This window comes from Crinia signifera, chromosome 4 (assembly GCF_055691185.1).
Source record: "Crinia signifera chromosome 4, ASM5569118v1, whole genome shotgun sequence".
Taxonomy (NCBI): domain Eukaryota; kingdom Metazoa; phylum Chordata; class Amphibia; order Anura; family Myobatrachidae; genus Crinia; species Crinia signifera.
The window spans coordinates 270488209-270510614 of NC_139220.1; the positions used below are offsets into that span (position 1 = coordinate 270488209).

The 22406-nt window shown below is 43.7% G+C and overlaps 1 protein-coding gene across 9 annotated transcripts in view; it reads left to right on the forward strand.

Moving 5' to 3' along the window:
* AAK1 (AP2 associated kinase 1) overlaps nt 1-22406 on the forward strand; it is a 99606-nt gene that overhangs the window by 55111 nt on the left and 22089 nt on the right. For 5 of the 9 annotated variants that reach the window (XM_083184548.1, XM_083184549.1, XM_083184545.1 and 2 more), the window contains exons 10-18: nt 1624-1703; nt 1924-2078; nt 2605-2897; nt 4989-5165; nt 7159-7376; nt 9261-9418; nt 13200-13316; nt 14639-14737; nt 22115-22216. In XM_083184548.1, the coding sequence (XP_083040674.1) occupies nt 1624-1703; nt 1924-2078; nt 2605-2897; nt 4989-5165; nt 7159-7376; nt 9261-9418; nt 13200-13316; nt 14639-14737; nt 22115-22216 (1399 nt within the window). The remainder of the gene's footprint in view (nt 1-1623; nt 1704-1923; nt 2079-2604; nt 2898-4988; nt 5166-7158; nt 7377-9260; nt 9419-13199; nt 13317-14638; nt 14738-22114; nt 22217-22406) is intronic. The other 4 variants (XM_083184550.1, XM_083184547.1, XM_083184551.1 and 1 more) reach the window with 2 other exon arrangements.

Sequence of the window (22406 nt, forward strand, 5' to 3'; positions counted from 1 at the left end):
TATAGATCCCACTGTGCCTCTTTTACACCTGCAGTATGTCCCCCAAAGATGACTTTGATAACTTGATTCAGAAAGTATCCAGCCCTGTTCATCTATCATCATTCACACAGAAGGTATCCAACCCTGCACAATTAGCATCAGTCAGACAGAGGGGGTCCAGCCCTGCACAATTAGCATAATTCACACAGAAGGTATCCAACCCTGTTCATTTAGCATAATTCACACAGAAGATATCCATGCATACACATTTAGCAGCATTCACACAGGAGGTATCCAGCCCTGCACAATTAGCAGCATTCACACAGGAGGTATCCAGCCCTGCACAATTAGCAGCATTCACACAGGAGGTATCCAGCCCTGCACAATTAGCATCATTCACACAGGAGGTATCCAGCCCTGCACAATTAGCAGCATTAACACAGGAGGTATCCACCCCTGCACAATTAGCATCATTCACACAGGAGGTATCCAGCCCTGCACAATTAGCAGCATTCACACAGAAGTGAAAAAAAAGATAGAAAATAAATGATTAAAAACAGTTTGTTTACTGTAAAGCTGTAGTGTTGAGATAGATTGTGATATCTTTATATGGGGCTGGTTATGCCATAGTGGTAATTATTATTTTGTTTTCTGACTGTTAATATTCTATTTCACCTGCTGGAAAGGTGAAATAGAATATAAAGAAAAAGCATTAAGTTACATTTGTATCTATTCTATTGGGGCAGTCTGATGGTGTTAAATTTGTAATTACTTTAATTCTTATTGTTTTAAAAAAGATGTAACAATGTCCAATACGTCCACATAGAGCTGCATCATGCTCCTAAGTTTCACTATTGGTGCAAGGGTTACATTCTAAATAAATATTGGATATCTGAGCAATTGATAATTAAAGGTATGGCAGTTACCTGAATAATTAGTGATTTATTTCATAATTTGTTAATGCATATTTGTGAGTGCACCAGTTTTCTTATGTTACATGATAGTACAGTCAGTAAATGTTCCTTAATATTTAGATTCTGGAGATCTCTCCCACAAAACAACGGCGGCAGGACCGCAGGTCCGTGGCTATGTGGGAGATGTTGTCTCCTATGTTCTCCACGGTAATATTGGCAAAATGACAGTCAGGTCCACATAGGGGATAGTCATGATGTTAAGTGGTTCTATTTCACTCACTTCCGTATAGCCGTTAAATGAAGGTATTATGGCGCTGGTTCAGACCTGTACGTTACAGGACGAATTTGGCCCTGTCATCGATGGGCGGGATTTGCATATACACAAACCGCAGGAGCGAATTGGCTTCGGCGAGTTACGCACTTTTTGAGGACTGCTCATTGCTGGCTGTGCGGATATTGTAATCTGTTTCTTCCGCCGGTACTGAGACAGTGTTGCTGTTAGGTATTGCGCTGCCCAGTAATGTTTCTAAGAGTCACACACACATATTTCTTATCTCAACACCATCGGCTAGTTGAACCAATGCCTATTTCGCAGGATATCCGGCTTCATCAGGGCAAAACATTTTTTTTTACCTCATGCAATGTATTGGCAAGCCCCTCGCTCAGTGGGCATACTTACACCTTCATTGTTGTAGACTCTGCACTGTTCATTGTTGTCTTCTCTTCCCAGGACTCTACCATCCCTGAAAAGCTACCTGAGCCAGTGAAAGCAGGAGAAGCCGCTGCTAAGAAATCCCAGCCCAAGGCCAGGTGAGTTTGCCATGTGTTGGCGTCTGCTGCAGACTGTTTCTCTGTCCCATCTAACTTGGCCACTTCGTGTCCTTTGTTTACTCCCTGTGTCATTGTGTGTGTGTGATTAGTTGCTGTTAAGCTGTTGTTAGCCACCATGGAGCTAGCATTCCATAGGTTGTGCATATTGTTAACCTTTTGGATGGCGAGGAGAGTGACTTTCTGTTGTCCCCTTTTGCAGGCTAACTGATCCCGTACCAACAACTGAAACCTCAATTGCTCCTCGCCAAAGGCCGAAAGCTGGTCAGACTCAGCAGAACCCTGGGATGCTTCCAATCCAGCCAGCTCTAACACCGAGGAAAAGGCCCACCGTGCAGCCAGCCCCCTCCACACCAGGTGTGTTGGCCTTAATGTTATTCTGGATAGCCAGAAGGAACAGATTGTTGTACCTGAAGTGTTAGCACGTAACTAGCTGTATAATGCCCTCATTCACTCCTCTGCAGCGGGTTGCCATGTAAGGAAGGTGGTGTGCAGTTTAGGTGGATTCATACATCGGTGCTCCAGTATAATGTAAAGAATTTAAATCTTGTGGAATAGAATTGTCTTTCAGGTTTGTAGTATTCGGGTTCTAGTCCCTCAATAAACCAGGAACACCACAAAACACTCCTATTTAGAGAAGTATCATGTAATGGAACAAGGTTATAGCTATTTTGGAGAATAAAGAAGAGTTGTAGATTTACCAAAGCTTCTGAAACCGATTACTGGTGGTGTTGCCTCTAGCATCCAATTGTGCATTTAGACCATAGTGTTACCCTGAGGCTGTTCTATTTAATGTATGGAGAGTATTTCTTCATTGATGCACTGTCACTGTAATGTCACATTAATACCCCTCTAACAATGACTACATTTCCTGTTCATGTAGTTGTAGCTGGCAGCATTCAGCCCACGGCCCCTGCTGCAGTGCCGCCCACCGCAAAACCAGTGTCTCAGCCCCAACAGCAACCTAAGCCGGCCCAACCTTCCCCACAGCCACCTGCCACCCCAGTGACTGCGGCCCCACAGGCTACCGTTCCGGCACAGACTCCAACAGCACCAGCTGCGCAGCCGGCATCTCATCCCCAACAGCAGCAACAACAACAGCTATATCTCCAGCAGCAAATACAGCAGCAACAGGCGGCCGCGTTATATCAGCAGCAAATGCTGCAAGCGCAACAGGTGAGTATTATGTGTAGAGCAGAAATGACATTATCTGGGCTAATGTGTTTCATGTGGTTTAACGGTGATTACATCCGTTGTAAGTCTTGTCAATGAAACAGGCCCTGCCAAGTGGATGGAGATATCGCAACAAACGTTTCAGGAAGCTTGTTATAAAGTGTTGGTGGTAGGGATGTGATCATTGTAGTTACTAAACCAGGTGGCGAGCGAAGCTGAGTGGAGCGAGCCATCTTGCCCGAAGGGTGGCAAGGGAAGCAAGCCCACGAGGGTCCTTTTGGGCTCCCCTCTTTGGACCTTGCTCCTCCATCTGTGCTGCCGTGTCACAGACAGGTGTTTTCTCCCACTACAAAACATACCTAACCATTTGTTCATAGGGGAAGCATATTCTCTGCACACACCAGACTTCCTTTCAGTAAGTTTATTGAAGGACACAGAAGGGGCGGTACTTGTTTCCTAGCACGGCCACAATCGCACGCGATGCCCCCGATTTTCCCATTGAAATGCATTGAAAACAGTCAATATCGCGTCGGTCGCGTCGTATGCGGCTAAAAAAGGCTTAAATGGTCCAGACGCGATGCCCCCGATTTCCCATAGGAATCAATGTTAAATGGCTCAATTTAACCAAATCATCATAGGGAACAATGGTAAATGGGCCAGAAAACCCCAAAAACCCCATCGCACCCAATTTTTTAGTGCATGCGATGGCCGGGATGCCCCCGATTTTTTCCTCACGATGCCCACGATCATGATCGTTGTGGCCGTGCTAGGAAACAAGTACCGAAGGGGCTAAAATGGCTAATGATGGAGAACAATGGCTTGCGTTCAGCTGCTTAATTAGGTCATTTAAAAACATATTTGGTTCTGTCCAGATTAGTTACTGTTTAAATGTTTGTGAAGAGTAATCTTGTATTGTAGCTTTATTTGTATTTTAAAGTATTATTGATACTCCCTTATGCACATACACAGTGAAAGTCATGGACCGGAAGGGATTGGAGTGCTAATAAGATATAAGGGTCGTTTTCTATTTGTGCGATGTCAACACAAATAATAACAAATGAGTGTTGTGATAAATCAGAACAATAATATGCAGGTTTATTACACAGCCCATTAACACATTCTGTATTAAGAATTTTAAGCATTCTTTATACATCTGGCCCTCAGCATGGCTGAGGGCCAGATGTATCAAGCTTTAAAAAGTGATACAATGGAGAGTGATAAGCAGCCATCCAATCAGCTCCTACCTGCAATGTTACATGCTGGATTTGATAAATGACAGGTAGGAGCTGATTGGTTGGTTGTTTATAACTCTCCACTTTATCCCTTTTTGAAGCTAGATGCATCTGGCCCTCAGACTTTTCACAAAGTAAATAGAAAAGATGCAGGTACACACTCCAAACATAAATAATCATATAACCTTAGGGATGATGAGGTGACCTGGTCGCAGTAGTTGGTCCCATATTTTGTGGACAATAATTGCGCCAAGAACCTCAAATTTTACTGTGTTAAATAGCAGAGTTTGTTATAATTGTGTTCCTGATATTTGGAGTGTGCTCCTGCATCATTTCTTTTTTTCCAGTAGCAAATAGCAGCCCGAGTTGGCGTTAGGTGTTATTTAACAGCCCCATCACCAGCTCCGGGCTTCCTCACGCATACAATGTCAGACTCCAGAATGAGAGAGCTGGGCTAATGTGATACAGCCAGAACAGTGGTAACTGCAGGGCTGAGCAATCGTACCACCACCTCCAGCAACTCTCTTGTCATGATGCAGCAAGCGACATACTGTTGAGAAAAGGGACTGCATGATATATTTGGCTTCAAGTCTACTAGATTTCTTCAGTCATATTTCATTTCCAAGGCAATAACAAGATACTATCAATGACAATAAAGTATCATAATATTATAACATAAACAACCGTTCTGCGCTATTTACCACGTTATAAATTCATACATTGGTTTATAATAATAATCGTTCTCATTTAATGGTTCACACATATCGTGCGTCCATGAGTGTGTTATACATCTGATTTTGTGTTATTTGTCTGTATGTGATTTTTGGTTGTTTGTAATCAGACCACACTCTTATCTGCATAGATGCAGGCCATGCAGCAACAGCAGATCCTCCAAGCCTACTACCTACAGCAGCAGCAACTTCTGGCCCAACAAGCCGCAATGCAACAGAAAGTGGTGGCCCCATTGCAAGCGTCCTTACCCGCCCAGCCACAGACCTTGCTAGCCACTGCACAGATACCTGCAGCCCAGGATCAGGCGGTAAGTGCTGCTGGCGGCATGGGGTAAAAGGGTTCTAGGTCTTTGTCCCATTGTATATTCCTAGAAGTCACAGTAGACTGGATTTGTCACTAATACTGGTGGTCTGATGTGTCTACAGTATGTGTTGTTGTGCCTCCATATGTTGCACAGTGGGACTGTAAAAGTTGTGTTTATTTTCACCATTAAAGTGCAACTGCTGTAGACTGGGGCAGCCACAGAGCTTGTTTCAGAGATGGACACAGCAGATCTGCGGAAATATACTAATGACACAGTCATTGGAGTTTGTACAGACACCCACTGATGTCATTGCGCTAAGCCATAATGTATGGAAATGCAGCCACCGGTGACGTTAGAGTCCTCTTGTATTGGTTACTCAGGCTTTCATAGGCTGCAGTCTTATGAATATTGGTTTAGCCCTTTTTGGACTTATGCCCTGATAGCTCACCGATACATTGGGTACAGTATCACTGAGGGCCAGACGCACTAAGCTTCAAAAGTGATAACATGGAGAGTGATAAACAGCCAGCCAATCAGCTCCTACCTGCCATGTTACAGACTGTGTTTGAAAAATGTCAGGCAGGAGCTGATTGGTTTGTTTTTTTTATCACTCTCCATTTTATCACTTTTGAAGCTTAGTGCATCTGGCCCTGAGTATTTTATCGGTGCCAACTCGTAAATTTCCACGGGCCGAGCATACCTAGTTTGTTACCTCCTGCCCCCTCTGCTGACCCATCTTACCAATGTCCATTTTTAAACAAAGTAAAGTACAGAAAACTGTTTGTCCCAGAACAGTCTGAGAATCTGCAGGATCCCATAGGGAATATTAAGCCTGATTCAGGATGATGGCAGCCTAGCGAACAGGTGAACACCCCCCTCCTCCCCACCACCGGCTGCACAAATCCCTTCTCTAACTACGCTAACATCATTCAATGGTCGCTCACAGAATAATTTTTTTCCTGCCTTCGCTAAGAAAAGCCAGCCTAGACTGACTTTTCTAGCGGCAGATTCAGAGCGGGCGCTGCCAGCCGCCTCAAGCAGGCATTGCCATGCCTGCTTGGGGAACGCCCAGCGTTTTTATTCCGACCCACATAAAGTCTTGATGTTCCCCTGCTTCAGCCCCCCTGCCTGCCCACTATGGAGCCAACAGCTAGGCGAGTGTGAAACCTTGTTCGCTTGCCGGGATTGCGCATGTGCAAACCCCAACCATTGGGGACGGGGAGGAATTCAGCCCATAGCATGTGTCTGAATCGGCCCCATTGTTGGACCTTCTTCCACTGCATATAGCAGATGGGTCTCCTTAAATAGGTAATATTAGGCACGAACATGTATTAAAAAGGAATTATCTAAACAGAAGAAGTAAACAAAGATTAAGGGGGTATTCAGTCCTGGGTCACGACTGTCGGTCCGTCCCGACAGCCATGGACCCTGGCCCGTTTTGGTATTGCTCTACAGCATGTCGCTAGACGGGATTCAATGTCCCTCCTGCTGATTGTTGAAAAGGGGGCGTGTCCGTGCAAAGGGCCATGGATTGTCGATATTCGATCACGATAATTCACGGCCGTAATCGACAAAACAGGCCCGTTCTGTCAGGAAAGACAGCATTGAATAGGCGCGCCGCTATTTCCCCTGTCGCAAATAGCGGCCGGGATTGAAACCCTCCCCAAATATTAACAATATCCTTATCTGAAATGCTTGGGACCACGAGCATGTTGGATAAGTGATTTTTGCAGAATTTTTTTTTTTTCATACCTACCTGGCCCCGATGGTCCCCCAACGTCGATGGTGTCCACGGCGGCCTTCTGAATCCTCTTCAGCGGCATCTCGAAAAAAATTAAAAATTCTAAAAAAAAACAGTTTTCAGAATATTTTGGTTTTTGGAATATACGGATAAGGGAGACTCAACCTGTACTAATCCAAATCGGGCTCACTAAGGTCCAGTTATTATGAAAAGTTGCAGGAGAAGTATCCAGTCACTGTTTCCTGTGTGTTTCAGATGAGAGCCTCCCAGATAAGTCAACCAGCTGCAGCACAACCCATGGCAGGACCTAAGCTGGGATCTCTCACTCCCCCCTCCTCTCCTAAGACGCAGCGCGGAGGACACAGGAGGATCCTTAGCGACGTCACACACAGCGCAGTCTTCGGAGTGCCTGCTAGTAAATCTACACAACTACTGCAAGCAGCGGCGGCAGAGGCAAACCTCAATAAATCAAAGTGCGTGTGAATAAAATGTATAAATATTAAAAGGCAAAGACCATTTGCTGCAATCTCCAATATGTGAACAATAATGACAATGTGTAATAGGTTTAATTAATCTCGGGGATCTAGAGTCCATGGGTGAAATGTAATAGGGTGAGAGAATCAGAAAGTGAGAGATTTGGTAAGAAATCTCCAGGTTTTTTTAAAGCGGCAATCATTTACACTGCAAATTAACCTGGTTTTGCAGAGTAAATGATTGTCGATTTAAAAAAAACTGGAGATTTCTTTCTTTCTCTCACTTTCTGATTCTCTCACCCTATTACATTTCACCCCATATCTGTATATGTCATATGGGATGTGGTTGTATTCAGGGGATTGGTTTGAAATCCCGAAGCCGGAATCCCGACCGCCGAAATCCCGGCAAGGGGGGGGGCGTGGATCGCCACGCAGCGGGCCTGGTGCCTCGCTACGCTCGGCACACTAATTCATTCTCCCTCTATGGGTGTCGTGGATTTCAACTGCATCTCGTATCTAGCACTACTCTCCATTCACCATAGGGAACTTGTGGGTTTTTGCCTTGCCTTCTTGACTCAAATGCAGGAATCTTGTTTTTGTTATCTGTATTAACCAGCCAGCGTTCCTCTATCAAACAGAAAATAATTACATTACTCTTGTTAAAATCCAGATACAAATGTATTTTATCCTCTGAACACCTGCAATATTTCACCTTTCTCATTCGAATGAGAGTAAAAACTAAGAATTATGGGGGTTATTCTGGTTCACTCCTTCTGGAAAATTCTTAGATGGACAAAGCCATCTGCAGGTGGGGTAGATGTTACTTGTGCAGAGAGAGTTAGATTTGGGTGGGGTTTTACTTCAAAGTGAGATCTATATTGCAGTGTAAAAATAAAGCAGTCAGTATTTTCCCTGCACAGAAACAAAATAACTCCCCCAAATCTAATTCTCTCTGCACATTTTACATCTGCCCCCAACTGCAGTGCACATGGTTTTGTCCATCTAAGAAGGAATTTGCCAGAAGGAGTGAACCAGAATAACCCCCTATATCCGGACTTTCAGTTAGACTGGAAATTAATATAGAGATTAGAAATAAAAGAAATACATCTTAGAATCTAAATACTATATATTTAAAACATGTTTAATGCTTCATTACGAGAAAATAAAACTATAGGTTCACTTTATCTGACCATAAATTTAAGCAACACTTAGCACCTCATTTACTTAAATGGGTGCCATTTATCCAGTGCTTGCATATCTTCAACATCCTTTTATTGAGTTGGGCACAAAATCACGGCAGATGGGATCCCGACAAAAGACAGACAGTGGAAACCCTACTTCTAATCCTAACTTTCCTGCAGTCTAGCACTAATCACCCACTACTCACAGCCTAACCCTAACCTCCCCCTACCTGCAGCCTAACACCAATGTCCCATTACCCACAGCCTAACACTAATCACCCGCTACTCACAGCCTAACCCTAACCTCCCCCTACCTGCAGCCTAACACCAATGTCCCGTTACCCACAGCCTAACATTAATCACCCACTACTCACAGCCTAACCCTAACCTCCCCCTACCTGCAGCCTAACACCAATGTCCCCTTACCCACAGCCTTACATTAATCACCCACTACTCACAGCCTAACCCTAACCTCCCCCTACCTGCAGCCTAACACCAATGTCCCCTTACCCACAGCCTTACACTATTCTACCCATAGTTCCTAACCCCAATACACGTACTTACCTCTGGGACTTGGTCAGGATTCTGATTGTCAGGATCCCGACTCCTGGTATTGTGACCGCATCATCTTCTTCTTCTCTTTATTTTATACATTTAGTCTCAATCTAATCATTCATACCCTTCTTGTCTTGGTGTTTCTTAGGTCAGCAACTACAACACCCTCTGGATCACCAAGGACTTCACAGCAGAATGTCCACAACCCCCCAGAGTCCTCTGGCTGGAACCCGTTCGATGACGATAACTTCTCCAAACTCACTGCTGAGGAACTACTCAATAAGGACTTTGCTAAGCTAGGCGATAGTAAGAATGTGTTTTATTAGTATTGTTGCAATTTTATTTCTAGATCATGCAGGTTTAGGGTTTCCAAGGTTTCTGTGAGCGATCCTCAAAATACCTGCTAAAAATGCCAGCGTCGCTCACAGCGACTGTTCTTATAGTATATATAAATACAAATACAGCCAAGTCAATTCATTGAAGTTTAGTTAAATACTGCACCCAAAAAAGAACCGTTACTGTGAGCGTCTCTGGCATTATTAACGGATATTTTAAAGAATCTCTCCTCACAGCAATGTTGGCACTCAAAGAGTTAATAAAAAGGTTAACCAGGACATTTATCTTAACCATGAATCCTTTGTTAAGTGCGCAGATTTATTGTTTGTGTAGAATGATGCGCCTAAACCAGTCTAGTTGGCTTCTAAGCGTATTACTGGTTGGTAGAGCACCTCTAGGGTGATCCTGGGATAGGTGGGATCCCGGGATTTGGCCCCAAAGTTTACAGGATTTGAATCCCAGGACCACATGCGCAGTCTAATGCTGGGAAGCATCTGAGCACTCGCTCAGACGCCGTCAGACTGCTCCACAGCCCGCACACACCACTGATTCTTGGACCCTTTCGCCATTCCTACCCTGTTGCTGGCTCACGTAAGATAATGTGGGTAGTGGGGGGGGGGGGGGGCTAGTTGTTAGGGAGGCCAATCCCAAATCCCTACAGTGCGTCAGACCTCTTTTGTCCTTGGATGTGTCTGTTTTGGCTTGTCTCCAGGCTCTTTTGACTTGTACCATCATCTGTGCACACTTTCACAAAATGTTGCGGTTTACATACGTTTGGTGCAGGGAGTTTTGGGTGAAAGATTTTGCATGTGATCTTGTCGGTCGCTTACCCCCCCCCCCCCCCCCCCCCCCTTCCCTGTTAGTTTGTTTTGGGGAATCCCAAAGGTAATAATGTTGAGTCCCCAGATGTATGAAAGAGGTCATTGGAATTTTTACCATAAAATCCTTTCCTCTAAGTCCATCTGGGGGAGACTGCGACCCCTCCCTGTGTTGTGCCGTGTGAAACCAACATATCAACGATTATTAGCTAGAATAGATTTTACTGCATCTCTCTGTTGTTGGTGCTCCCAAGAGTCACATAAAGTCAAGTAGAAGATACAAAGACTCTTTTTCTGCTGAGACTTTCTTTTGTGTCTTAGTTTTATTAAAACATTAATTTTTTAGTGATATACATTAAAAGTTTCCGTAGTGTCTGTTTCAAAATCTTGCTCTTGTACAACAGATTTAAAAATACAATTGTTTGACCAATATTCTCAATGCATACTGTGATGTCAGAGTATTGAGTTTTATTTCCTTTAAAATATTTGAATATATAAAAGGTAAAGGCAAGGTTAATACATACTATAGGTTAGTGCTAATCCAGTGGTATATGCTTTATTATTGTACATAATAAGGAACTTTTATTGGTAAAGTGCAAGAGTCGGTATGTTCTGTGATTTCCAGTATTGTATAGGTAACTATACTATTAATCCCAGGTTGTGAGGGCTGTATTTGATGATTTCACATGCAAAAAGAGAAAGGAGCAAATATAACAAATACTTTACATTGGCAAAATTGTATATGCACCTCAATTATAAGAAATTGAGTAGGTGCAAGGTACAGAGCAAGTGTTAAGATATAGTGCAACTCGCACAATCCATATAAACACAGGTTCTCAAAGTTGTCCTCAGGACCCCACACAGTGCATGTTTTTCAGGTCTCACAGAATTGCAAGTGAAATAATTAGCTCCACCTGCAGAGGTTTTGAAATGTGTCAATGAGTAATGAGCGCACCTGTGCACCTGCCGGGTGACCTGGGAAATGTGAACTGTGTGGGAGGTCCCGAGAACCGAGTTTGAGAACCACTGCTGCATCTTAAAATCTATATCTATGTACATTTTAGATTGACCCCCTCATTCTTTCCCCTCTTGTAACCAGGTATTTAAATGCTAAAGTAATGAAACCAGTACGTTTATATAAAGACATAAGACTTCTAGATACACAGTAAGGTAGGTTTTAGCTTCAGCAAGTGTAGCAAATCCCTAAGTGGATAGATCACGTGATCCAATCGTATATTGCATAGTACAGAATCCATTAATGTTGAGACATTCCACATTTTTGGACATTATCAGAATCGCTTTATTGGCCATGTATACTCTCGAATACTAGGATTTTTTTGTGGATACAGTGCAGCTTCAAGCATGGTACAAGAGGGATGACAGGACATACTGTACATACATTGCATCAGTTGCGCATACAAATGACAATTCACATGTTATGATTTGCAAGGTTAGACAGAGCAGTCAGGTGTTTAGATTAGCAGTATCTTAGAGTACATTGTTCAATAGCTGAATAGCTATCGGGAAGAAGCTTTTTGCGGTTCTTTTCATCACCCATCCTGCCAGTCGGAAGAAGTGATGGGTGTACAATAGACCTTTATGTAAATCTATTTGTTACACTTTATAATATTTGCGCCGACACCGCCCCCCCCCCCCCCCCCCCCCCTCACCTGCTGTGTCTAGGCAGCACAACGTGTGCTGCCTGGACCTGTGACCTCCTCCCTGCACTGTATCCTCTTCCGGGTGCAGGGAGGAGGAGGAGAGGCCCCCCGGCAGCAGCTTCTTCCCGTCACCCATCCTGCCAGTCGGAAGAAGTGATGGGTGTACAATAGACCTTTATGTAAATCTATTTGCTACACTTTATAATATTTGCGCCGACACCGCCCCCCCCCCCCCCCCCCCCCTCACCTGCTGTGTCTAGGCAGCACAACGTGTGCTGCCTGGACCTGTGACCTCCTCCCTGCACTGTATCCTCTTCCGGGTGCAGGGAGGAGGAGGAGAGGCCCCCCGGCAGCAGCTTCTTCCCGTCACCCATCCTGCCAGTCGGAAGAAGTGATGGGTGTACAATAGACCTTTATGTAAATCTATTTGTTACACTTTATAATAATTGCGCCGACACCACCCCCCCCCCCCCCCCCCCTCACCTGCTGTGTCTAGGCAGCACAACGTGTGCTGCCTGGACCTGTGACCTCCTACCTGCACTGTATCCTCTTCCGGGTGCAGGGAGGAGGAGGAGAGGCCACCCGGCAGCAGCTTCTTCCCATCCTGCCAGTCGGAAGAAGGTGGATGGGTGTACAATAGACCTATATGTAAATCTATTTGTTACACTTTATACTATTTAGGGCAGGATGCAGAGGTTTTAAGCTAAGCATGATGTTCCATGCCTCCTCTAAAACCTGCCCCCAAATCGGATTGCCAATTGAGCAAAAGAAGATTATAGGAGTTGGATATCTGCTTTTAGTAGAGACATGACTTTGTGAGGCCACACCGCGGAGGAGATGAGTGAGTGGTAAGTGGAGTAGGAGCTTCCGCATAATCTTATGCCTCACTAGCAGATACAAATGCCAATCTCCTCTAGTAAATGTTCAAAGTATTTGAAGGTGTTTTTTGGAGAAGAGGTGCCCGTAAAGCAGGGTAGGGGAACATTCGGCCCTCCAGCTGTTGTTGAAGTACACATCCCAGGATGCCCTACTACAGTTTAGCTATTTGGCAATGCTAAAACTGTTGCAGGTCATGCTGGAATATGTAGTTCAACAAAAGCTGGAGGGCCGAAGGTTCCCCATCACTGCCGTCGAGGCAAGGTCAAACATGGCCAGTGATTGTCCCTTCCTTGCTTAAAATCACCTTCTTAATGGGAGAGAATGGCCTGTTAGGCTGATGTCCGTGTGTCGTGTTATTGGCACTGTCTCACCTGCTGCTTTGTTTCCCGACAGGTAAACCTCCAGAGCAACTGAGCAGCTCAGCAGAGGACCTACTGTCCGGCTTCCCAGCGCCTCCTGCTGTGTCTCAGGCTGATGCATTTGGACCTTCTCTGTTTTCCAGTGGAGCAGGTAACTACTCGCATGTCATTGTCTTTAGGTCAGCTGGTTTAGGTTTAACATACATAACTGGCTATATGCTAGGTCCGGACAATCGGAACACATAGGTAGACACCCGCTGGGGTGGCATAGAAGATCTAGATAGACCGTCATTTGGTCAACTTCATATGGTCAGTATGCATTAGGTCGATGGGGTCAAAAGTTTGACTTGGAAATGGTTAACGCACAACACAAGTTTTGTCATTTTCAGTGTTTCAGCCTACATTTATTGCAGATTGATACCTTTTAAGGCTCACATTTAGCAGGTTACTATTCCCAATTGTAGCCAACGTGAATTGTAAATTAACCAAGGTTAAAAAATGTGCGAAAAACGTTTAAAAAATGTGTGTCGACCATTGTCACGTCAACCTTTTTGAACCTGTTAACCTTGAGCACTGTGTTTGACCTATCGCCCTTTTGACCATACGAACCATGGTAGGAATGACCTTTTGACTGACTGTCTGTCTATACATTGAAACCCATGCCAGCTTTATGACTGATGATCTTTTTCTCTATAAAGCCGGGTATCTCTGCCCTCACATCACACAACTCCCAAACAGGTCATGTTTTATGGATTTACCATTATATAGGTACATTAATCTCACTGGCTTTGCCAGCAGTTGTCCCACATGTTCTCACTCAAGATAATGAATATATATGACCTGTACTGGTAACATCATTTGAAAATGAGAATTACAGTATAGGACGGTAGTTTAAAAAAAACCTAAAACCTAGAACAGAGATTGCACTTTACACTGGCGATCGGTTCTGCAGTCATTTCCTATAGCTCAGGGCAGTCTAAAGCTGTGTACACATTAGATGACTTGCAATAGATGCAATGTTGTCGGCGATTTCCCTTGTACTCCTGGAAAAATGATACAGTGCATACACACTGTGCAATCTTGCAAAAGATATAGTCAGTGGCCACATCTAGGAGTATGCTGCTATTACCATTGTATCCAAATCTTCCTACATGTTAAAAAAAATCAGTAGAAGTGTCAGGAACGTGCATCGGCATCGTAATAGAGCGTACACGCTGGATGATTTACATTGTCCACTCAGAGCACATTGGAATCGCCCGTGTCATTGAAAAAGTCATCTACAGTGTCCCCAGCTTAGGAAGCATCCACTGAGACAAGTAGCTACAACTCTGTATGTTCCTTGTAGAATTAATTACAATAAAGGTGGAGATTGGATCTTGGATGCTCTGTATGTGTCTGTAGCTTTACATCTATCTTCTCACCTGTCTTTCTCTCCTCTCCGGTTTGTTTATTTTCCCTCTTTCTCATGCCCAGCTGTGGATAAACCTCTAGACGTGCAGGGGAAGGATTCCAGCCCCCCACTGCACAAAACGCCAGACCCCTTCTTACCCCTTCCTCTGTCAGACACTCCAGGTAAAAGCACAGAGAGGTGGAAAGTATTGTTACCCAGGGCATGCTGTGTTCTGTACAGTGCACCATTTATGTGTGTGTCTATCACTTTTGTCTTTGAAATGCTTCTCTGTCTGTCTGTCTATCTATCGATAGAACATCTCTAATGAACAGAAAACTTTAAATCTAAAGAAAAATCTGTCCCTGATAAACTGCTATAGATGTAGGTAGATGTTTTGTTCCTTCTGTGACAATGGACCGTTGCATTATCCAGACACGCAGGATGTTTCAAAAACTTAAAAGAAAAGGATGTTTTTACTTCTGTGTGATGAGAATGTCATACTGACAATATCATCATCTCCGTTCAGAAGCAGTAGGCGCAACCAAGATGTAAACAACCGTTGCCAGGACTTCCAAAGCCTGTTGATGTAATGCATTTTACATTGAAATATGTTAAATGGAGATTTTTACAGGTGTTAAATGGGATGCATTTTTAAATTAGTATTTCTGAATGAAAAACCTGGAAAGCCTTTAAATAACAAGGCAAATATATATATTTTTGGACTGTTTCCCAGTTATGTCGTATTGGTTTATAGTTTGGTCTCCCAAATGTAAACTTATATTTCCTCTTTAATCGCTCATTGCACTCGGCTGTAGAAGGGCAAAAATATGCACTGAGCGTTCTGTCCCATCCCATCAGATGTGATGTCACATTGTGGGGGCGGGGCCGGCACGTGCATGTGCATCCTATGGGCACTCCAGGCAGCTCTACAAGCTTTAGGGTGAGTGCCTTGAACGGGCGGCTCTGCAAGGGGCTGTTATAGGTACCCCTCAAGCCAAATGCAGGTGCCATGGGTCAGCGATGGCTCCACTTGTACACCTCTAGATAACTTAAGGAGAGATAGGAATCTTTTTACCTAGATATATTTTAAGAAATAAAAAAAAAATACAATATAACATATAAACTTCAAACCAATTAAAAAAGATATTGTATTTAAATATCTACTATATTAGCATGCTCACAATGTAAACAACAATGGCATAAACTACTTACGTCTCGTGGCTTTAGATTACAGTTGTTAGAATCCAGCAAATATGAAACCGCTCTAAATAAAATATATCAAATCTTAGCAGATTCATTTTGTATTAACAATAGGGATTATAAATTGTTAATACTTTCAGCTGTATAAATAATTAATTAATATTAAGGTCGACATGCATTGGGTCCAACACTGAAGGCTGACAGGCCTTAGGTCGGCAACTGAAATAGCTTGACATGGCTAAGGTTGACAGGAAGGAAGGTCAACACAAGGTCAACTATGGGAAGGTCAACAGTCAAAAGGTCTGCATGAGTTTTGCACAATTGATTGAGCCGACATGTGCCGACAGGCAGGATTTCATCAACTACGGCATGGTGGGAGAACTGCGAGGCACCATGCCAGAAGCATGACGAGTGGCCGTGGTACACGAAGACTGCGTTCCATGCCGACTGTGTCGACATTTGGGACAAAAAAAATCGACTTTCCCAGTGTCGACCTAATGTTTGTGTCGACCTTAGCCATGTCAACCTATTTCAGGTGTCACTCTTCAGTGGTTGACCCAATGCATGTTGAACCCAATAAGACCGTACCTTGCTGGATATTCTTCCATTGGCATTAGATTATACTCCAGATCAGCTCCATGTATTTTGCATAAAAGACACCAAGTACTGTAGCCTTAGATATTGGCTCTGAGAGTCCAGTAATTATTAACAACAGTTCAGAACTTACATTCTGATATATTTCTGTAGGAGCGCTATTGAATTAGACTTAGTCCAAGTAACTGTTAGTTTTTGGTGATTCTTCTCTCACCGCAAAGCTCCAGACACAATAATGTTGCTGTGCCCGGTTCCTGTTACTGCAGCTGAGTCGGCATTTTGGTAATACCTCTCAGGAGTGTCCCGCACCTCCTCTAGTGATGCCACTGCTAAATGGGAAGCAGGTCTTATAGCTCAGCATAATTACATTGGCCCTGCCTCTCTGTGTGTATCCATTGCTCTTGTAAAGCTCTGATTCTGAGGGGTAGTAAAACTAAAAAGAGCAAATTAGTGTCGCTGGACAAACCATGCTTATTTGACATTACATGCAGGTTAAATACTGGCTGCTTTTACATGTAGCCCCACAGAAGGTAGACAAATTTTTTAGACTGCAGTATAGTTTCAGTTTGGACATGACTCTCTCACATCTAGCTCTCTCTGCACGTGTTAAATCTGCCCCACCTGCAGAGCAGCACAGCTATGCACAGATGCACATCTACTTGTTCTGTTTTGTTTTAGCTCCCAAATTTGAATCAGACCTTGTGTGTCTGCTCTATTTACAGCAGTTCTGCCCTGACCAAGGAACCTGCTGCAAAGGTGCGGCAGAGAGCATTGGGCACTTGTAACACTCCCATCATTTCATATATATTATTCAGCGTAAAAAAAATGGAAAAATGTGTGGTGCGCAAATCAACAGCGGCTGGCACAGGGCGGTCAGGCCCTAGGGTACAAAGTAGGATAAGAGAGAATTTGTGCCTGCGCTGGCTGCTTCCAAATAATTGTATCAGACGTTTCTCAAAAAAATATATAAACAATTTATTAAAACATACACATGAATAAAATATCACACTATATATATCATTTAAACTGAGAGTCCTTTTGTTGAAGGTATTGTCTCACTGAGAGCAAATTAGCAAGTGCTAGCTGAGAATAATAATGAAGTGCTGTAAATTGTATATTACCATCCTGGTCGGTCTGGAAGATTTTTATATACCAGAGTCGGGATCACAGTCCTGAATCAGGCCCTATGGCGGGCGGGGGTATAACACTCCCCTCAGAAGGTGATGTCCTTAGGAGACTGGGATTAGGGATCATGCAGGTATCCCAAAAGCTGGAACTCCAGTTTTTCCAATACGGACTTGTAAAGAAGATAGATGGCTGTGTCCCTTTAGGCAGCAACAGATTTTTCTCAAGCGACCAAATTTTGGATGAGTCCCATTTGGGGGAATATGGGGTATCAAGCACCGGATCTCAGCAGCAACAATGGGGGTGTCTTGTGGCAAGGCTCAACGCGTTTCCCCGGATGTAACCTCCGGCTTCTTCAGGAGCAAGTGTATCTATGTGAGTTCTCAGCTCACTATTTATACCTGAGGACTAATTGTCTATGACAAACACCTGAGTGTGATAACCGTTTAAAAACTTTAAATAATATGAGAAACGTCTCTAAGTATACATAGGAAAACTCTTTATATTGAGATGGAGGCAGTCATCTATATATAAACACCTTTTTCATATATAAAGATACATAATTTACTTTTCATATAGGTATATGTGCGGTCATGTGACCCGGAAGTAACCAATGTTGAGGTCCATCTGAAAGTATGCATGTAAACTAGGCATTAACATATAATGGATGTGTGCGGTCTCGGTACAGGGCGACCAGGGGGGTGAAGGGGACCGCGGCGCCGTGCACCGATTGCCGGTATCGGTAACACGATCGCCACAGACACCTCCGCTTACCTGGACGTTGTTCCGCCTGTTGCCCAGCAACCGCTCCCGGTCACGTGCACGTCACATGACCCGAGAGCGTGCCAGACGGCACACATCGATGCGTCCTCCCCGTCCAGGAGATAGGGGCGTATGACGCCCTGTTCACGTGCGGCGGCTCGCGAGAACTAACTGCTCTCATGTTAGGCCGCGCGTGTCTTCTATCATTTTTTATATAAATATTACAGAAACACAGAAATACAATAGATGATCATTAAATAATAATTCATAAAGAAAATTTATTTATATACAGAAAGATACATAGAGATATTGAATTTTTATGTATAACCAATTTATAATACTGTATTTAACTCTATTGATTCGTTTAATCCGTCAGGATGTAGTGAATTGTATTTCAAGGTCCAAAAAATCTCTTGTTTGCATAGGATATAAAAAATGATATCCTCGATAGAATTATAGATCTGTATTCATTGAACATTTTCTAAATAACCAATACTCCATGTGTATTGAATTGTCATCATAATACATTGTGATTAATATTTATCCACTAATAGATTGTAGTTAAACACAATCGTTATTAATACTTGCTAAATGCTCTTTTATGTGCAATGTCTGTATAATATACTCAGATAGATGCGGTGATTACAGTGTTTTGGTCTCACAGACCATTCTCCGCCTGTTGCTAGGCAACTCAGCGATGCTGCGACTCTGTCATAGAAGACACGCGCGGCCTAACATGAGAGCAGTTAGTTCTCGCGAGCCGCCGCACGTGAACAGGGCGTCATACGCCCCTATCTCCTGGACGGGGAGGACGCATCGATGTGTGCCGTCTGGCACGCTCTCGGGTCATGTGACGTGCACGTGACCGGGAGCGGTTGCTGGGCAACAGGCGGAACAACGTCCAGGTAAGCGGAGGTGTCTGTGGCGATCGTGTTACCGATACCGGCAATCGGTGCACGGCGCCGCGGTCCCCTTCACCCCCCTGGTCGCCCTGTACCGAGACCGCACACATCCATTATATGTTAATGCCTAGTTTACATGCATACTTTCAGATGGACCTCAACATTGGTTACTTCCGGGTCACATGACCGCACATATACCTATATGAAAAGTAAATTATGTATCTTTATATATGAAAAAGGTGTTTATATATAGATGACTGCCTCCATCTCAATATAAAGAGTTTTCCTATGTATACTTAGAGACGTTTCTCATATTATTTAAAGTTTTTAAACGGTTATCACACTCAGGTGTTTGTCATAGACAATTAGTCCTCAGGTATAAATAGTGAGCTGAGAACTCACATAGATACACTTGCTCCTGAAGAAGCCGGAGGTTACATCCGGGGAAACGCGTTGAGCCTTGCCACAAGACACCCCCATTGTTGCTGCTGAGATCCGGTGCTTGATACCCCATATTCCCCCAAATGGGACTCATCCAAAATTTGGTCGCTTGAGAAAAATCTGTTGCTGCCTAAAGGGACACAGTATTGGAAAAACTGGAGTTCCAGCTTTTGGGATACCTGCATGATCCCTAATCCCAGTCTCCTAAGGACATCACCTTCTGAGGGGAGTGTTATACCCCCGCCCGCCATAGGGCCTGATTCAGGACTGTGATCCCGACTCTGGTATATAAAAATCTTCCAGACCGACCAGGATGGTAATATACAATTTACAGCACTTCATTATTATTCTCAGCTAGCACTTGCTAATTTGCTCTCAGTGAGACAATACCTTCAACAAAAGGACTCTCAGTTTAAATGATATATATAGTGTGATATTTTATTCATGTGTATGTTTTAATAAATTGTTTATATATTTTTTTGAGAAACGTCTGATACAATTATTTGGAAGCAGCCAGCGCAGGCACAAATTCTCTTTTATCCTATATTATTCAGCGTGGCTAGATGCAGCCTATTAAAATAAATATAGGGAAATTCCAATGCCTTATTAAGCTGATTAATTTAATTAACCTGTACATTTGGACGGAAAGCAGCAAAAGTACAGGTTGAGTATCCCTTATCCAAATATCCCTTATCCATAGTTTCCAGAATGTAATTAAGGCACCCAACTTAACTACGTACGTCGGCTTAGGGATTGCATCGCATGCGATGTGATGATACTTGTTCAGTTTCACTGCACCCCTGCCTGCGGATCGCATCGCACGCAAATCGCATGTGATGCGATTTAGCACACCCCCATTATCCATGTCACCCCGAAGCGTGGTTAGCGCAGCGGTACGCGTCCTCCCGACCTGTTCATACCCCCACTATCCACGTCGGTGTGGAGTTGATTTTATAAAGTGTGGGGAGCGCAGCGAGCCATCAAGCCCGAAGCGTGGCCAGCGGAAAATGAGCCCTAAGCGTGGCAAGCGTCCACGGAATACAGGTCAAGTAATACATGCCCCTAACTGGCACTACTGAGGATATGATATGTAACTGGCACTAAATATGTGCAAAAAAATTATGGCTTGGCATTCAAATTCAGTACCTGACATAGGGCACAAACTTTGTTTCATGTTTTGAAACTTTGTTTAATAATAAATAAACAAAATATATTTGTATGTATTTCAAGTGTTTGATTTGTATATACAACATAAATGCAAGCTACATCAAGATACATCATTGAAATATAAAAATATTCCGAAATCAGGAATAATCTGTTATCCAAAATTCTTCTGGTCCCGAGCATTTTGGATAAGGGATACTCAACCTGTATTGCTGAAATGGCGATGTGTACTAAATCTGTTCTTCTAAATTCTTTCATTTAGAATTGTCAGAAATGGGGAAAAAGAATGTTTTGGTCACATAGGAAATAAATGCTGGAGATGTCTGGAGGCACTTTAAACATGTGTGCTAGACAATACAGTTTGTTATTTATGTATTCCGGATCCCATACATGCAATATAAAGTCAAGGATACTGGTAGTTGGGGGATGCTCTCCAGCTCTTGTTCAGTACACTATAGCAATCCCTTATGTGGAGTGGGAAGCTTTTCCCATAATAAAGTACATAAACCAATGAGCAAAGCAATGACTTGCAATACAGGACATTATAGAACAAATACATGGTATATAAACATTGCTGCATTAGTAGACATGACATGGAAATCAGCATCAGGGTGGCAGAAACCAAGGGTTAGGTGCCATTGTAGAGTAGAAAATATGGCCACTTTTTATGCGTTTCCGACGCGTTAATGCTACCAGTCGAAAAGTGACACATCGCATGTCATTTTCCTGCAATTGCGAAGTGAGGCGTTTGCACAGGGACCGATGGTGGGCGCATGCTCAGGGTCATTTCTGCGTATGTGCATATGACGGGTGCACGCACCCAAGGCTACGGCCGGGGTGCAGAGGTGTATAGTTGCACCCATGAGAACGCCCAGCAGGTGAGTCACTTAGATATGCGTGCACGTTTCATCATTCGATGATCGTCGACCATCGAATGATGTGGGTGTTCACCCATAGTCTGCAAATAGATGTTTATGTTAAACATCCATTCACAGGCCCTTTAATCATGTGCGAACACATGCTGCGAGGGTGGGTGAAGGTTTCCCGGAAATCGCTGGGCGGGGTTTGGTGGACTTGCAAGGCTGCGAATTCGTGTCGAAATAGGGATGGGCTTTGTGTTTCTAGCAGAATTAATACACATCCCTTCACTGATATGTTTAATGTTCCAGTGACTCCTATGGCCTGTTCCTGGGTACAGTGGTACTGCATGTAATGTATTGTATGTGAGCCCAGACCCTGCTCACCACCCTCCCACCGCAATCTTTCTGACCGTCACATGCATGCTGTGTCCCAAGCTTTCCTGGCCCCTCATGAAATGCACTTTTTTATCCTCCCACCTTTCTGTTATCTCTTTCCTCCTGCTTGGCCCAGAGAAACTGATTGAGGGTCTCAAATCACCGGAGCCCCAGCTTCTGCTTCCTCACCTTGTACCGCTGGCAGACCCCTTTGGGAGCACCTCTACGACTGTGAATGGTAAAAAACAGAGGGATGGGGCAGGAGCTACTGTACTATTTGATTCTTCCCCCTTGGCTGCTTGCATTTAAAGGCACCCATTTTGTGTTCCCAAACCATTTTTATGAGCGTTCTATTCAATTAGTATGAACTCGTGACACGCCTACATTTGAATGTTATTTCTACCCACAAAATGGCTGACCTACATAAT